At 33.6% G+C, this 13648-nt stretch overlaps 1 protein-coding gene across 5 annotated transcripts in view; it reads left to right on the forward strand.

The window, feature by feature from the left end:
- Positions 1–334: 334 nt before the first annotated feature.
- LOC134790148 (mucin-2) overlaps positions 335–13648 on the forward strand; it is a 139484-nt gene continuing 126170 nt past the window's right edge. For 3 of the 5 annotated variants that reach the window (XM_063760944.1, XM_063760942.1, XM_063760943.1), the window contains exon 1: positions 335–492. In XM_063760944.1, coding sequence (XP_063617014.1) covers positions 450–492 — 43 coding nt within the window. In that variant the 5' untranslated portion in view covers positions 335–449. The remainder of the gene's footprint in view (positions 493–13648) is intronic. The other 2 variants (XM_063760946.1, XM_063760945.1) reach the window with 1 other exon arrangement.

A 13648-nucleotide genomic window follows, 5' to 3' on the forward strand; every position in this document is an offset into this window, starting at 1 on the left:
GTCACTGAACCAAAAAGAGCGGATTCATGAGGTTCCAATATCTCTCCCGTCGAAATGTGGTTCCTTTGACAGTTAATATATGTCTCATACATAAATAATTGTTAAATAATTGTTGATTATTGTAGTCAAATTGTATCAGTCAAAATCCCCCCATCTTAAATCCTTACAATAATATCAATTTACAAAAAAAGTACTTAAGTAGTTTTGCACGTCCATGTTATTCATAACTACGTCTCAATATTTAAGGTCCAATTTCCAAAGTATCTAGAAACAATAGCTCGCAATCAAACCGTATCAGTCCAATTCCCCCCTAAATCCCTGACATTTCGCTTCCGCCCCACCGGCGCGCGCGCCGCGGACTGTCACTCGCGCGCCGAGCCCGCGCGCCACACCATGCGTTAGTCGTGAAGTGTAGTGAAAATTGTATAAAGTAAAGTTTAGTGACCAAAATGATGCTCCCAGCTGTTGTGTTTGTACTCGCTGTCGCTTCAGGTAAATGTGCTTCGGTATTAGCGATGTGGTTGTAACGTGAAAAGCGTGCGTTCGGGAAAATTGGATTTTCTAGTGAGAAAATGTGATGTGATTTTATGAGATTTTTTGCATATGTTATATTAATTATAGGTACTTGTAATGAGACTTCTATATTTTTTATTCACAGGAAACAAATAAGTAGACTAAATTTAGATTATAAAAATAAACTTTAGTTCACTCGGCACAAATCTTTAAAAAAATTAGACTAGTAAAAGTAGAATAAAAACCGTAACCTGCATTCCGTGAAACACTTCATAAAAATAGTTTTAACACATAAATGAAATATGCTAATTATAATTTATTCGAACAACTACTCTACTACGCAAATAAATATGACATATTACTATTACTTCTAATCAATATTCATAACTTTCTTCTGATGATGTAAGATTTCATTTTCATCATATATTTTACACGCATCAATCAATTACCTACGATTTAAAACAAACTTTGATATAATAAATCAATTGAATCATATTTTGTTATTATAGATCAAAAAGCCCCATTAAATAAAAGAAAGAGTAAATCTACAGTTCAAAGATAATCATTAATTAAGCATAGTCACTCACTTTCATTGGTAAGAACAATACTAACAAGATCTTACCAATAGTGCGGACCTCATTGAATGTTCTGGGAAAAACGTAGTTTTTACTCAAACACGTAGAGTGTTATTTTAATTAAATAAGTAAGTAAACACTTTATTGTACGGAGGAGAGGAATAAAGGTACATCAGATAGAACATAAATATAGTACAAGGGCGAACTTATCCCTATTAAATATAGATTAATAGGCCAAATTGATAATAAACTCGTTCAGCTTATTACGTTAGCCTAAGAGAAAACATGCCACATATAATTAAAAAAAAACAATTATAACTATAAATGGTGAGAGTCTTTTCAAAAGGACTTATTTCTTTATGAACACCATACAAAAATAAGCCCTTTTGAAAAGACACTCCTATTAGCTGTAACAGAACCCACTTTCAGTTATATACTCACAATTTCAACACTGCTACACTTGATTCAATAGTTCAGCTAATCAGCTTTTGTATACCCAAAACTAATCTGTATAGTTTACATAATTTAAATAAATATTCTTGGTCAACAATATACCTCATTTCCAAACGGTATCCTTAATTTAAAATTCGTACGTCGCAACTGGCCGTCGATGTTTTTTCGCAATCTCACTCTTTTGTTTTTACCGCATACGTCGTCGCGTGCACCGCGACGCGTCGGTGAAAATTAATCATGCCTTTTCCTTCTTGCGATACGTCGTGTTATGTGCCAGTTATTTGCAGGAATTGAGAATGTGTAATTTTTAATAGATAGTTCGGTGAAATATGACAGGGATTAAGGGAGTAGGGATTATGCTGAGGCGGGACCATTTCGTGGTAAACTTCTTTGTTGTTCTATAATTGTTTATGTTATAGCTTATCACGAATAAATGCGATGATTCTGATTCTGAGTAATAGAGATTTACTAAGTCTAATTGGTCATCTTCTTCATAATTCATTATATTTTTCCTCATTAAATGATTTACTGTAAGTACACATTATAGTAGAAGTAGTATTAACGCAGCAAGAGACATATATCACAGATCATTCGTACAAAGGCAAACATGTCCCCGTAAGGGTTCTCTTCCAGTTAACGTTTAACCTATGTAACCAAAAATCAAACTATTGCTCAGAATTTGGATCTTCTGTATAGCCAGGCGTTCATTAACAACAATAAAACCAAAACTCAAGTAAGTTCAAAGACCAGAGCCTCTACCATCAGTTTTAACATTGACATAACGCTCACGTCTACGTAATTTACTTTCTGTACATCTCGCTCGTACTCGCATATGCGAGCAATAGTGCAAGCGAGATGTACAGAAAGTAAATTACGTAGACGTGAGCGTTATGTCAATGTTAAAACTGATGGTAGAGGCTCTGTAAGACCTCTTTTCCAATTTGACATGGTGACACATTACAAACAAAACATACAATAGCATAAATATTTCATCGCATTTTTCGCACCACAATAGAATAAGAGTAGTAATATACGCAACCCGTGAAATAGCCACGTTTTACATAGTATTTGTCGAAAAACGACAAAAGGAGTTACTTCACAATATGCAACGATTGTCACGGCACTGTTATGCAAAGCAAGCAAGCAACCATTCAGTAAGGATGCTCGTAAAGTCATGATAAACTTCGCGGTAATGTGATTCGTGAGTGTAGTGAATAGGGATTTTCTGCATTATTTAAAGTACTTATTAATCATATTTTATGCTAAAAACTTGTGTAAGAATGTTCCGCTTTTACGCTGTATGAAATTTGCAAACTGAAGCAAAAAACTGATAGCAAAGTTGCATTTTATTCACATGTGAGGCAAAGTAATCAAATGCAAATTTTGAGTTGTTTTCTAATGTTTGCTGGTAGAATTGACTTCTAAATGATGATTTTGGATGATAATTATTTAATAACATTCATTTGTATTTGATTTGGTTTGATTTTGTTTGATATTTTACATGTAATATTTGCTTCGGGTTGGTGTGGTAAAAAATTATGTGTTTCACTCGGGGGCAAATTTTGTTTAACCCTCGTGCTTTGAAACCCTCGCAACGCTCAAGATTCCCTTTTTTCAATTTTGGAATCTTTCGCTTGCTCGGGTATCAATATTAGCACGAGCGGTTAAACAATAACTTTGCCCCCTAGTAAAACAAATAACTATTAACTCCAGCTTAGAGCAAATATTAAATTTATATGGTTATAAATCTAAATTCAATGCTGCTTACCTACTTAATAGGTACTGATATCCTTTTTTTGTCTTGGATGATAAGAGTGACGAGTGGCAAATTTAAATATTTTTTTGTATTTTGATACAAAATACTGAAATGACTCCTGTCATTCAAATCATGTAAGCAAAAAACACAATTAATTATATTGATTAGACACCGATTATTTATCAATAAAACAACATTGCTCTTTTTTGGCCAGTTGTGTAAAAAGTGACAGCTAGGTATCTTGTCGTTAGTTTTTTGTTTATTTTGAATTCTTAACTATTTTTAATATTTTCAATTCTTAAACATACCTTTAGTTATGTTTGCTTCAATTAAATATTCCTAACGATTAAATATCTTTAAACAATTTCAGTGGAGGAAAGGAGTGGAGGCCTTTGCCCAGCAGTGGGACTAATAAAAAAAGACAGTAATTCTATACTTATAGGAATGCTATTATGCTGAACAAGTGAACATATCCATTCCAAAATATTATTAATTCTTAAATCCATGTAATTTCAGTAAGGCGGTGTTTATATCAATGCCAACTGTTGACTCGACAGCCACTTTCCACTCTTTACCAACGGCAGGAAATTTCTTGTTATGAGCTTAACATAAATTATGTTTCAGATTTTATTGCACTATACGATGTATTGAGTAAACATATATCTATATCTCTTTCGTTGTTTTAACTATGTTGGTTAAGAATGAAACATAATGTGCAGTAGGTACCTATAAAACTCTGAAGGACGGTGTAGATACTATATTTCTGAATAATAGATTAAATACAATGAATAGGACATACTAGAAAAGTTAACTGTTTAAGATGTATACTCGTAAGGGGCTATTCATAAATTACGTCATTTCAAATTAGGGGGGGGGGGGGGTCTGGACATCGGATGACGGTAGCATGAAGTAGGAGGAAATGGGGTCATTTGAAGCATGATTTTTGAATGATTATAGGGGGGGGGGGGGGGGTCAAAAATCGTCAAAAATCGATGACGTAATTTATGGACAGCCCCTAAGGTCTAAAAAAATCATGTACCATAGGTATATGTTTTGTGGTAACTGAAATACCTACAGACTTTTTATTACTTTTGACAACCAAAATTACCGCATTGTAGATACGGACCTTGTACATAACTAACTCTTTTTATCTGTGTTAGCTTAGCTTATAAATTCGATATGTATGAAATATTCCCATTTATGATTATAATGATGAGTTATGATTACAAACAAGGCTTTAATAATTATATAATTTAATATCGTATACTGCTGTGTCGCTTGCCATTTTATTTATATGACCGATAAAAAATTAACTTATCAAATCAAACACAGATATATTTCGTTTAGAAACTTTGTAGAAGTTGTCCTTACACGATGTCTACAGATCATATTCCTATAGAAAATATTCCCATGACAAATCTCAAAGCATCTTACAAAACTGTCTCAGTACTATTGAGCCGCATGTCGGCCAAGGTTGGTTGCAGTTGTTGGGCTGCTGATTAGGTATTCCATACGCCGGCGCCTAGGAACAAAGCGTCTAGGTCTCTTATGAAACTTAGGAATGTGCGGAATATGCAGTGCCTAATGTGCCTCTAAAATAGTGCTTAGTGCTAGAGTACTAATTTAGCGGGTAAACTTTGCTTTAACGAGGTCCTTGGGTTATTGTGACAGTGATGTTACTACTTACTAGTGGGATTAAATATACCTAACTCTTAAAAAAATATACATCATATTATTTGGCTTAATATTCCTCTATAATGTGTTTGCCGAAAACACTACATATGAATTACTTTTTATTATTAGCTTGATTAGTATTAGATTATGTTTATTATACCTAGTTAAAGAAAAAAATTAGACACTACCTATCTAGTGCTATTTAGATACAAATTAAAAACTTATATGAGTAACTATTTATACCCAATAAGTCCAATAACCAACAAGTAGTTTTTATTTTTCATAAAACCTTGCCTTAACCAGTGCGTTTGAGAAACCCATGCCACACAATAATAATAAATTATTTTACGGATTTACCTTTTTACCGCTAAATTAAAACTTTTTCGTTTTCTTAACAGATCATAAAATTCAACAAAATTACAATGAAGTTTAAGTGATCACTGGGTCAAGGTAGTCATAAAGTACGATTGATTTTGTCGCGTTGTGATTAGATTAGTATAATTTGACGATGTAAATGGCAATTTATCACGCCAAATTTACATTATAGTTTCATGCAGAATCTATTAAATTTCGCACTAGGAATTTACAACATCCTTAAATTTGTGACGTTCCACGGAAAAAGGTACCTTATGAGGGTTTCTAGTTTCGGAGATATGAAATGTTTTGTAAAGAGGTGAAAAAATGCTCAATTTTTTTTTATTGTGTGATCTGAAACCTTAATGCGTAACGTTTGTTTACCTGTTTTTATTTTTGTTATAAGTTAGTTATAAGCCTAGTAATGTCGTCTCAGAGTTTAGTAGAAAAGGTACCTTATGGAAAAAAGATTGAAAATTCCCAAAAAAACTAGTCAATACGGGAAAAGAAGTTTGGTAGAGAACTGTATTAGCATTCTGCAAAACTAATTTGATAATTTCAGTTCTGGTTGGGGCGCCTCGCAAATATTATAACCGTACATCGACCGACATTACAAATCCAAGTAGCCTGCTATTATACCAAAGTTACTCTCGTCAAGTCTTTCTTAACTAGAATAATCTTCATTTGGTTTGGTCGCATGCAGTAAATCAGCCATTGGTTTGCTGAAAAATGCCAATACCCGACGCATTACCTTATGGAATATCTGAGGTCATTGAACCTCAATGCCGCTTATCTTCAATAGCAACCGAAATATATTATTGATAAGAAATAGACGGTTTATACCATCTTAACCCCAAAATATTATTAGTTTATCCTAACTGTTCCATCATCATCATGCCTCATCATGTAACTTAATCACAAGGTACCTTTTCATTACATACAAATTATTGGTCTTTTTTAAGATTATTATGACGAAGAACTAATTAAATTTGGGGCAGTTTAATGTAAATTAATATTTTCTATTCATAAAAGATAAACTGTAATATGATTGATATTTTGTAGTGATGTATTATTAGATTTATTTCCATAAGGTACCTTTTCGTAAATGTATGGAGCAAATACTGTTATTGTTATGTAAGTTTAAAGTGGCATAAGGGGTTAAATATAGTATTTAGTTGGGGTTTTAGGATTTATTTCATTTGAATGACAGAATTTCTTTCATATGTGCTCAGAAAAATTGATTGTGTGTCACATTAAAAGTAAAAATATTCAATTTTGTGATTTTATATGAAAAAGTCAGAAAATACATTTTCACCTCTAAATCGGTATTGTTTTTTGCTTAAACTGTCTGTCAGTGTCGTTTTCTAATAGATAAAATTTAAATCTTGAGAGCTCATTGCAATCAATCGTGAAAATGAAATAAAACTTTATTTTCAAGAGATTGGCTAGTATACACATAAATCAGTCGATATCAAAAGTTTCTATTTGCATTACAGAACAAGTCGCAATATTTTTTTAATCTCACATATATAAGGTATTATTATTTGTAGTCAACTATGTAACTTACTTCAGGAACATAGTTTTTTAGGCGGCTAAACTTAAAACTTCTCTATCGTAAAGTTGCTAATTTCACAACATTATTTTCAAAAAATCATATCTCTGTAACTACGCAACCTAGAAGGTTGATCTTTTGTGTTATCGACAGCTTATTTATTGTAGATTACTGGGGTATGCATAACTCCATACCCGCCATAAGGTACCTTTGACCGTGGGACGTCACATTTGTATATGTAAATGGTAGTCACGGTCATAAAGCTCCAAGTTATTTCAATGTAATGTAATCTTATTTTTATTCATAATATACCTCTTAAGTATATACTTAATACCGGATACCGGACCTTAATACGTCCACGTTTTTCAAGACTTGCTATGACTTTGTTACACATTATAGTTAGTCTGTGCAGTGCAGAATGAGGTTGGTCCGATTCTAAATAGAATCAAATCAACTCAAAATAACTCAATTGTGCGATATCTTATCTTTTTAAATTATCAGGTTTTTTAATTCGAAGTGATGATCGCAAGGCATGACGTGATAAGTGCATTGCATTGAATTATTCATGTAAGTACGAATACGTTGTCGACTATAGACTTCCAAAATCTGTCGGGCCGTTTTGTTGACAGAGAAATTTAAGTTTTTTAAGTTAAGATTTAATGGACCACTTTGTATTACATATATCTAAAATGATTTTCTTACGATGTTATTATGTTTAAAAGTAAACACATTGCCTACCATGCGTTTAATTTCTGAACGCAGGTCTCCTTTCATTAGGGACAACAATATAATAGGCCAATATCATTATTTAAAGAAAATGTTTGTATACAATACTCTTTATTGCACACCTTGATAAAAAAACAGGTACGTATACGTCTGAGATATAAAAAAAATAGCTTGACCTGCTTACGGTGCAAAATCATTATAGGAAATAAAACCAAGCGTTTATTTCATAACGTTTTTAATGCATAATTCCCGAAAAACCTAATTGCTTACACAATACGAGCATAATCGATGATTTTGGTTCTGTCTTTCGCAACTAGGATTGTGTAATAAAACATTTACGTAGGTGTAGCTAGTATTAAGCCTTGATTTTTAATACCTATCTAATAGGTAATAAAATGACACAGATTGGTAATCCTATTGTTATAAACATATTCATATTATAAAAATAAGTTAGAGCTAGACCAAGAAAAGTCAGCAACGATTTTGATACCATACGCAGTGCAAGTGTTATTTATACGTCATAATTTCATTAAATTTCAAAAAAGCGCTGGTGGCCTAGCGGTAAGAGCGTGCGACTTTCAATCCGGAGGTCGCGGGTTCGAACCCCGGCTCGTACCAATGAGTTTTTCGGAACTTATGTACGAAATGTCATTTGATATTTGCCAGTCGCTTTTCGGTGAAGGAAAACATCGTGAGGAAACCGGACTAATCCCAATAAGGCCTAGTTTCCCCTCTGGGTTGGTAGGTCAGATGGCAGTCGCTTTCGTAAAAACTAGTGCCTACGTCAAATCATGGGATTAGTTGTCAAGCGGACCCCAGGCCCCCATGAGCCGTGGCAAAATGCCGGGATAACGCGAGGAGAATTTCATTAAATTTGATGTTAAAATAAAACTTGCACTGCGTGTGCTATCAAAATCGTTCCAGACTTGTCTTGGTCTATCTCTCATGAGAAATGTAATAAAAAACCTTTTCACTCCTCGGAAACCTTGCATTTGTGCACCAAGGGGCCTAGCCAAGTACACAATTGTACATCCACAAAAGCCAAACGAATAAAAAAAAATGTATCAGAACGACTGATGCTACGAAAAGTCACGTCACTATTTAAGTTTTGGTAGTCGTTTTCTATCAAAGATCATGTCATCTTGGCTAGTTCCCCAGAATGTATAATATCATAATAAGTTTGCACTTTTTACCGGTTCGTTTTAAAGCTAGGGAAAATATTAAAAAGCATATGCTCCGTGACTAGGTGGAAGCATTAGCTGCTTTGTTACTGCACACCGTTGTATGGGGACCTTGCACTTTGAGACTATGCGCTGAAACTTGGCACAGTTGATTCTTAGCTGGTCTTGAGCAGATACAGACCGGGAGACCTCGAGAGCCACGTCTCAGTTAGTGGGGGGAGGGGGGGGGGAGTTCGACGCCGCCGCGCTTCACTTGGAGCAACATTTCTCTAAAACTATACCTATTAGGGAATGTAATATATCATTTTCGGATAAATTAAGGATGAGGAATCTAGTTTTGGAACAAAAACAATGCACTTTCTAACAAAAAAAAAGCATAAAGTAGAAAAGACTAAAAAACGTATTTTTGATTTTTTCATAATTACCAATTTTTTTTAAAAGTATAGCAGGAATCTGAAAACAAAAAATACAGTCGTAAAGCTACACTTATTACGTTTAAGAAAATATATAGTTTAATATACAAAACTGTTGATAAATGGGAGATAAAAAATAATATTAAGCGTGGGTCAGAGTGATCTCAATACAAAATATGATGAATGTGGGAAAGTTACTTATAATTTGTTCTACAATCGTTTATTTTTCTTGTTTTTCGTAAATAACTCGTAAACGGTAGCCCACAGTAAAAAAATATCTTTTACGTAAATAATCTGTTTCAGATTTCTTATAAAATAAGTACTACTGTTTTTCGGTACCATCAATATTAAAAAAAATATTGAAGGGAGAAAATAAATACTTAGGTCCCCTTTTTTAGTCATTCGTAAATAACTCGTAAACGAAGGCCAATAGCAAAACAATTTTTAGTACATGAATAATTTACATAAAATTTCCTACAAAAAAGGTCATTCGAACTTTTTCGCTAGGATCAATATTAAAAACGATATTAAAGAGAGAAAATAAATTCTAAGGTCCCCTTTTTAAATATTGATCCTAGCGAAAAAGTTTGAATAACCTTTTTTGTAGGAAATTTTATGCTAATTATTCTTGTGTTAAAATATTTTTTGCTATTGGACATCCTTTACGAGTTATTTACGAATGACTAAAAAAGAGGACCTTAGTATTTATTTTCTCCCTTCAATATTTTTTTTAATATTGACCTTAGCGAAAAAAAGGAGCACTTATTTTATAAGAAATCTTAAACAGATTATTTACGTAAAAGATATTTTTTTGCTGTGGGCTACCGTTTACGAGTTATTTACGAAATTATTAAAAAATAAACGATTGTAGAACAAATTATAAGTAACTTTCCCACATTCATAATATTTTGTATTGAGATCACTCTGGCCCACGCTTAATATTATTTTTTATCTCCCATTTATCAACTGTTTTGTATATTAAACTATATATTTTCTTAAACGTAATAAGTGTAGCTTTACGACTGTATTTTTTGTTTTCAGATTCCTGCTATACTTTAAAAAAAAATTGGTAATTATGAAAAAATCAAAAATACGTTTTTTAGTCTTTTCTACTTTATGCTTTTTTTTGTTAGAAAGTGCATTGTTTTTGTTCCAAAACTAGATTCCTCATCCTTAATTTATGCGAAAATGATATATTACATTCCCTAATAGGTATAGTTTTAGAGAAATGTTGCTCCAAGTGAAGCGCGGCGGCGTCGAACTTCCCCCCCTCCCCCCCACTAAATGAGACGTGGCTCTCGAGGTCTCCCGGTCTGTATCTGCTCATGACCAGCTAAGAATCAACTGTGCCAAGTTTCAGCGCATAGTCACAAAGTGCAAGGTGTCGTGCACTAACAAACTAGCTACATGTGCTTACTACACAAATGAAAAAAAAGAGAATTGCATAACAAGAATCCATTGAATACACACGAGTGACAATTACATTCATTTGTTTATCTGAAAACATTTAATTCGCGGGTCATCGTCTTTAACTTGCGCGGTTATGTAAGAGGTCAGAGTTTGCTCAACTACTTCAGTGTTAGCTAATTTACTTATTCGCAAGGTGATCGAGTGTGGCAACGATAATATTTGTGGGGACTAGAGCCATTGTTTCAAAATATTGGCTTTTATTTTGGAGTAAGAATGCAAGATGAGCATAACCAGTTGTTTTATAGACTCTATCTAGCTTATTATACAGATTTGTTTTATTTGATTAGCCTTGTATTTTTAAGTAAAAAAAATGTTGAACATTGTAGTTATCACGGTTAGGTTAGACTGTGAAATATTCAAGTGCCAAGCTTTAGCAATAACCTATTTACATTTGTCTTAATATCTTCATTTCTATTTAAGCGTGCTATGCGAATGGTAAAGAAAAAATACCTGATCTTATTGGAAAGGACTATATGAAAATAATTTAGTGTACCTAGCTTTAAAGTTGATAAAGTCTCTCGTGTATCTTTTGTAATATAGGTATCTATTTTTCTTGAAGAAGAGCGCTCCTTGACCTACCTCAACTGCAATATCCAATCTATTACTGAGATTTGTTACACTGTTGTTTACAAATCCATCAAATTATATTTAAATCGGAACTAGAGTATTACGAGGTTCCAATACGACTGCCAGTATCATGCTCCAAAATTGCTTCATTTGCGGTTTTTTTTCGCAGCGTCAAAACGCAAACGCAGTCAGCCGGGCGCGCTAAACACATTGTTATGCAGAAACTTATAATTTGTCCGTTACATCATCACACTTACATCGTCCGACGCAAACTGAGTCACGGAACTTTTTTATTGTTTTTATTGTTGGCGAATCCGAGCGCGCTTTCACGGTCACGCATACTTTCTTTGCATTGTTCGTTGACAGGTGTACTATTGGGCTCGTTAAGTTTGTCTATTGCGCAATTTTAATTGATACTAAGTTTGAAAATTCAAGATGTCATTCGATTTCCTATCAATAATAACCTTTATTTAACAATCATTATAAATACCTATAACTTTATAGCCAAATAACAAGAAACCATAACAAGTATTTGATATAAGGTAAACGTACTGGTGCTCGACGCGGTCCCAGTACATGTCATCTTAAAACTTATGTCATTGTCAATAGAGGTGACAGCAAGGTGTCATCTATTCGGCATTAGCATGTCGAGCACCAGTACGTTTACCTTATATTAAATGAGAGTTCGACTTCATAGTGGGCCCGATCTCCTGATCGTGTGGTCTTGGGTTTGATGCGAACCATATAGCTAAAGCATTTCGTAGATACTACTTATTGATGAATGTGACATGTAATAATTTCATATATCTAAATAGATAAAATATTCTTATTCATTTTCCTTTATGACATAAAATTATTAAAGAATTATGAGTACCTCAAATTCTATGCTGACTGACGCCGCAACCACAGAATAAACAATTCTTAATGTTCCTGCTCACATTATTTCTTAAAAGTGAGCATCTATCCACCTAGTATTTAAAGTAGGTATGTGGTTACTCGTCAATATTGGCAATTTGGCAATGATATCATAAGGAAAAATATAAGTAATTATAATATTGTTCTTCTCTGTCACTATACGAAAATAGTTTTGCGATCAAACAATCATGTCGGTTTTCACAAAGAGTCATTGCTCATTAGCGAGTGTTGTGTGCTTATTTGCTTTGTTTGATGTTCACATAGACTCGTGTGCCGACTATTTACACTTTATAAGGCTTGAAATCATTAATCTGAAGTAATGTTTTGATAGACAGGTATTTTTGTATATATAAATACATTATTTAAATATTAGATATCTAACTTAGATTTTTTTCTTGGGTTGGGTTAACTCTGAAGTGTTTAAATAATTGATAGGCATTTGGTACTTTTGTAAACTAAGAAATTCAAATGTTTTAATAATTGTGACTAGATAGTGTATAAAATATACCTCATAGGAAGGTACATAGGTAGGTACAATTTATTTACTTTATGCCTTGGATTATCAAATAATTTCGTTGAAAAATATTTCTAATAATGTGACGTACACGTATGTATAGGCATTCTAAAATAACTACATGTAAAAGTGATACTCTCATTCGCTCAAACACGGCCGATTTGCCGCAACCTTTATGCAAAGTCAGCGAGAAATCGTCGCGCGCATTTCGTGTGTATCGGAGAAATGGCGGTAACTTTCGCATTTCTCGCCGGTTGCGCAACCACTCGAATTCTAATTATATCATATCTCATAACGCACCGTTTTGCCGATCTGTGATGATCTGCTGACATTTTGAGGGGGAAATTACTTTGGCGCCGAGTGGCTCATTTAGTTCAGTTTTTAATTAATCCGCGATGTAAATACAACGTTGTATTTGCGAACATTAGATACATCTGCATGCGGTAGCGGTTCTCAGAGAGGTATTATATTTAACTCACCAGAGGGCTGCTTTAATTTTTGGCAGTAGTTGTTTGTTCAGTGACCATATTACATCCACTGAAAACAGTGTTGGATGACCATGTCGCTAAAATAATTATGCTGTTAAATGTAATAAACAAGCTAAACTTTTCAAAATAGGGCCGTTTTTCTTATCGGTTGACCTAAAATATTGCATTATTTTATCATCTAATTACCACTAATTAATAGCGCTAATTAATAATTAAGCGCAGCGTAGGACGTCCACCCACAAGATGGACAGACGATCTTGTTAAGGTCGCCGGAAGACGCTGGATGCGGGTCGCTTCCAACCGGCACGTATGGAGGTCCAAGGGGGAGGCCTATGTTCAGCAGTGGACGTCTTATGGCTGAGATGATGATGATGATAATGATGAATAGCGCTATCAAAAAACAATATAATCGTATTGGATTCGATTCGAAACTTGTTGAAAACGAATCGATTTAAAAATAAATATAATTTTACAAGTATTGAAGTGATGCAACGAAA

This window comes from Cydia splendana, chromosome 4, assembly GCF_910591565.1.
Source record: "Cydia splendana chromosome 4, ilCydSple1.2, whole genome shotgun sequence".
NCBI classification, from domain to species: domain Eukaryota; kingdom Metazoa; phylum Arthropoda; class Insecta; order Lepidoptera; family Tortricidae; genus Cydia; species Cydia splendana.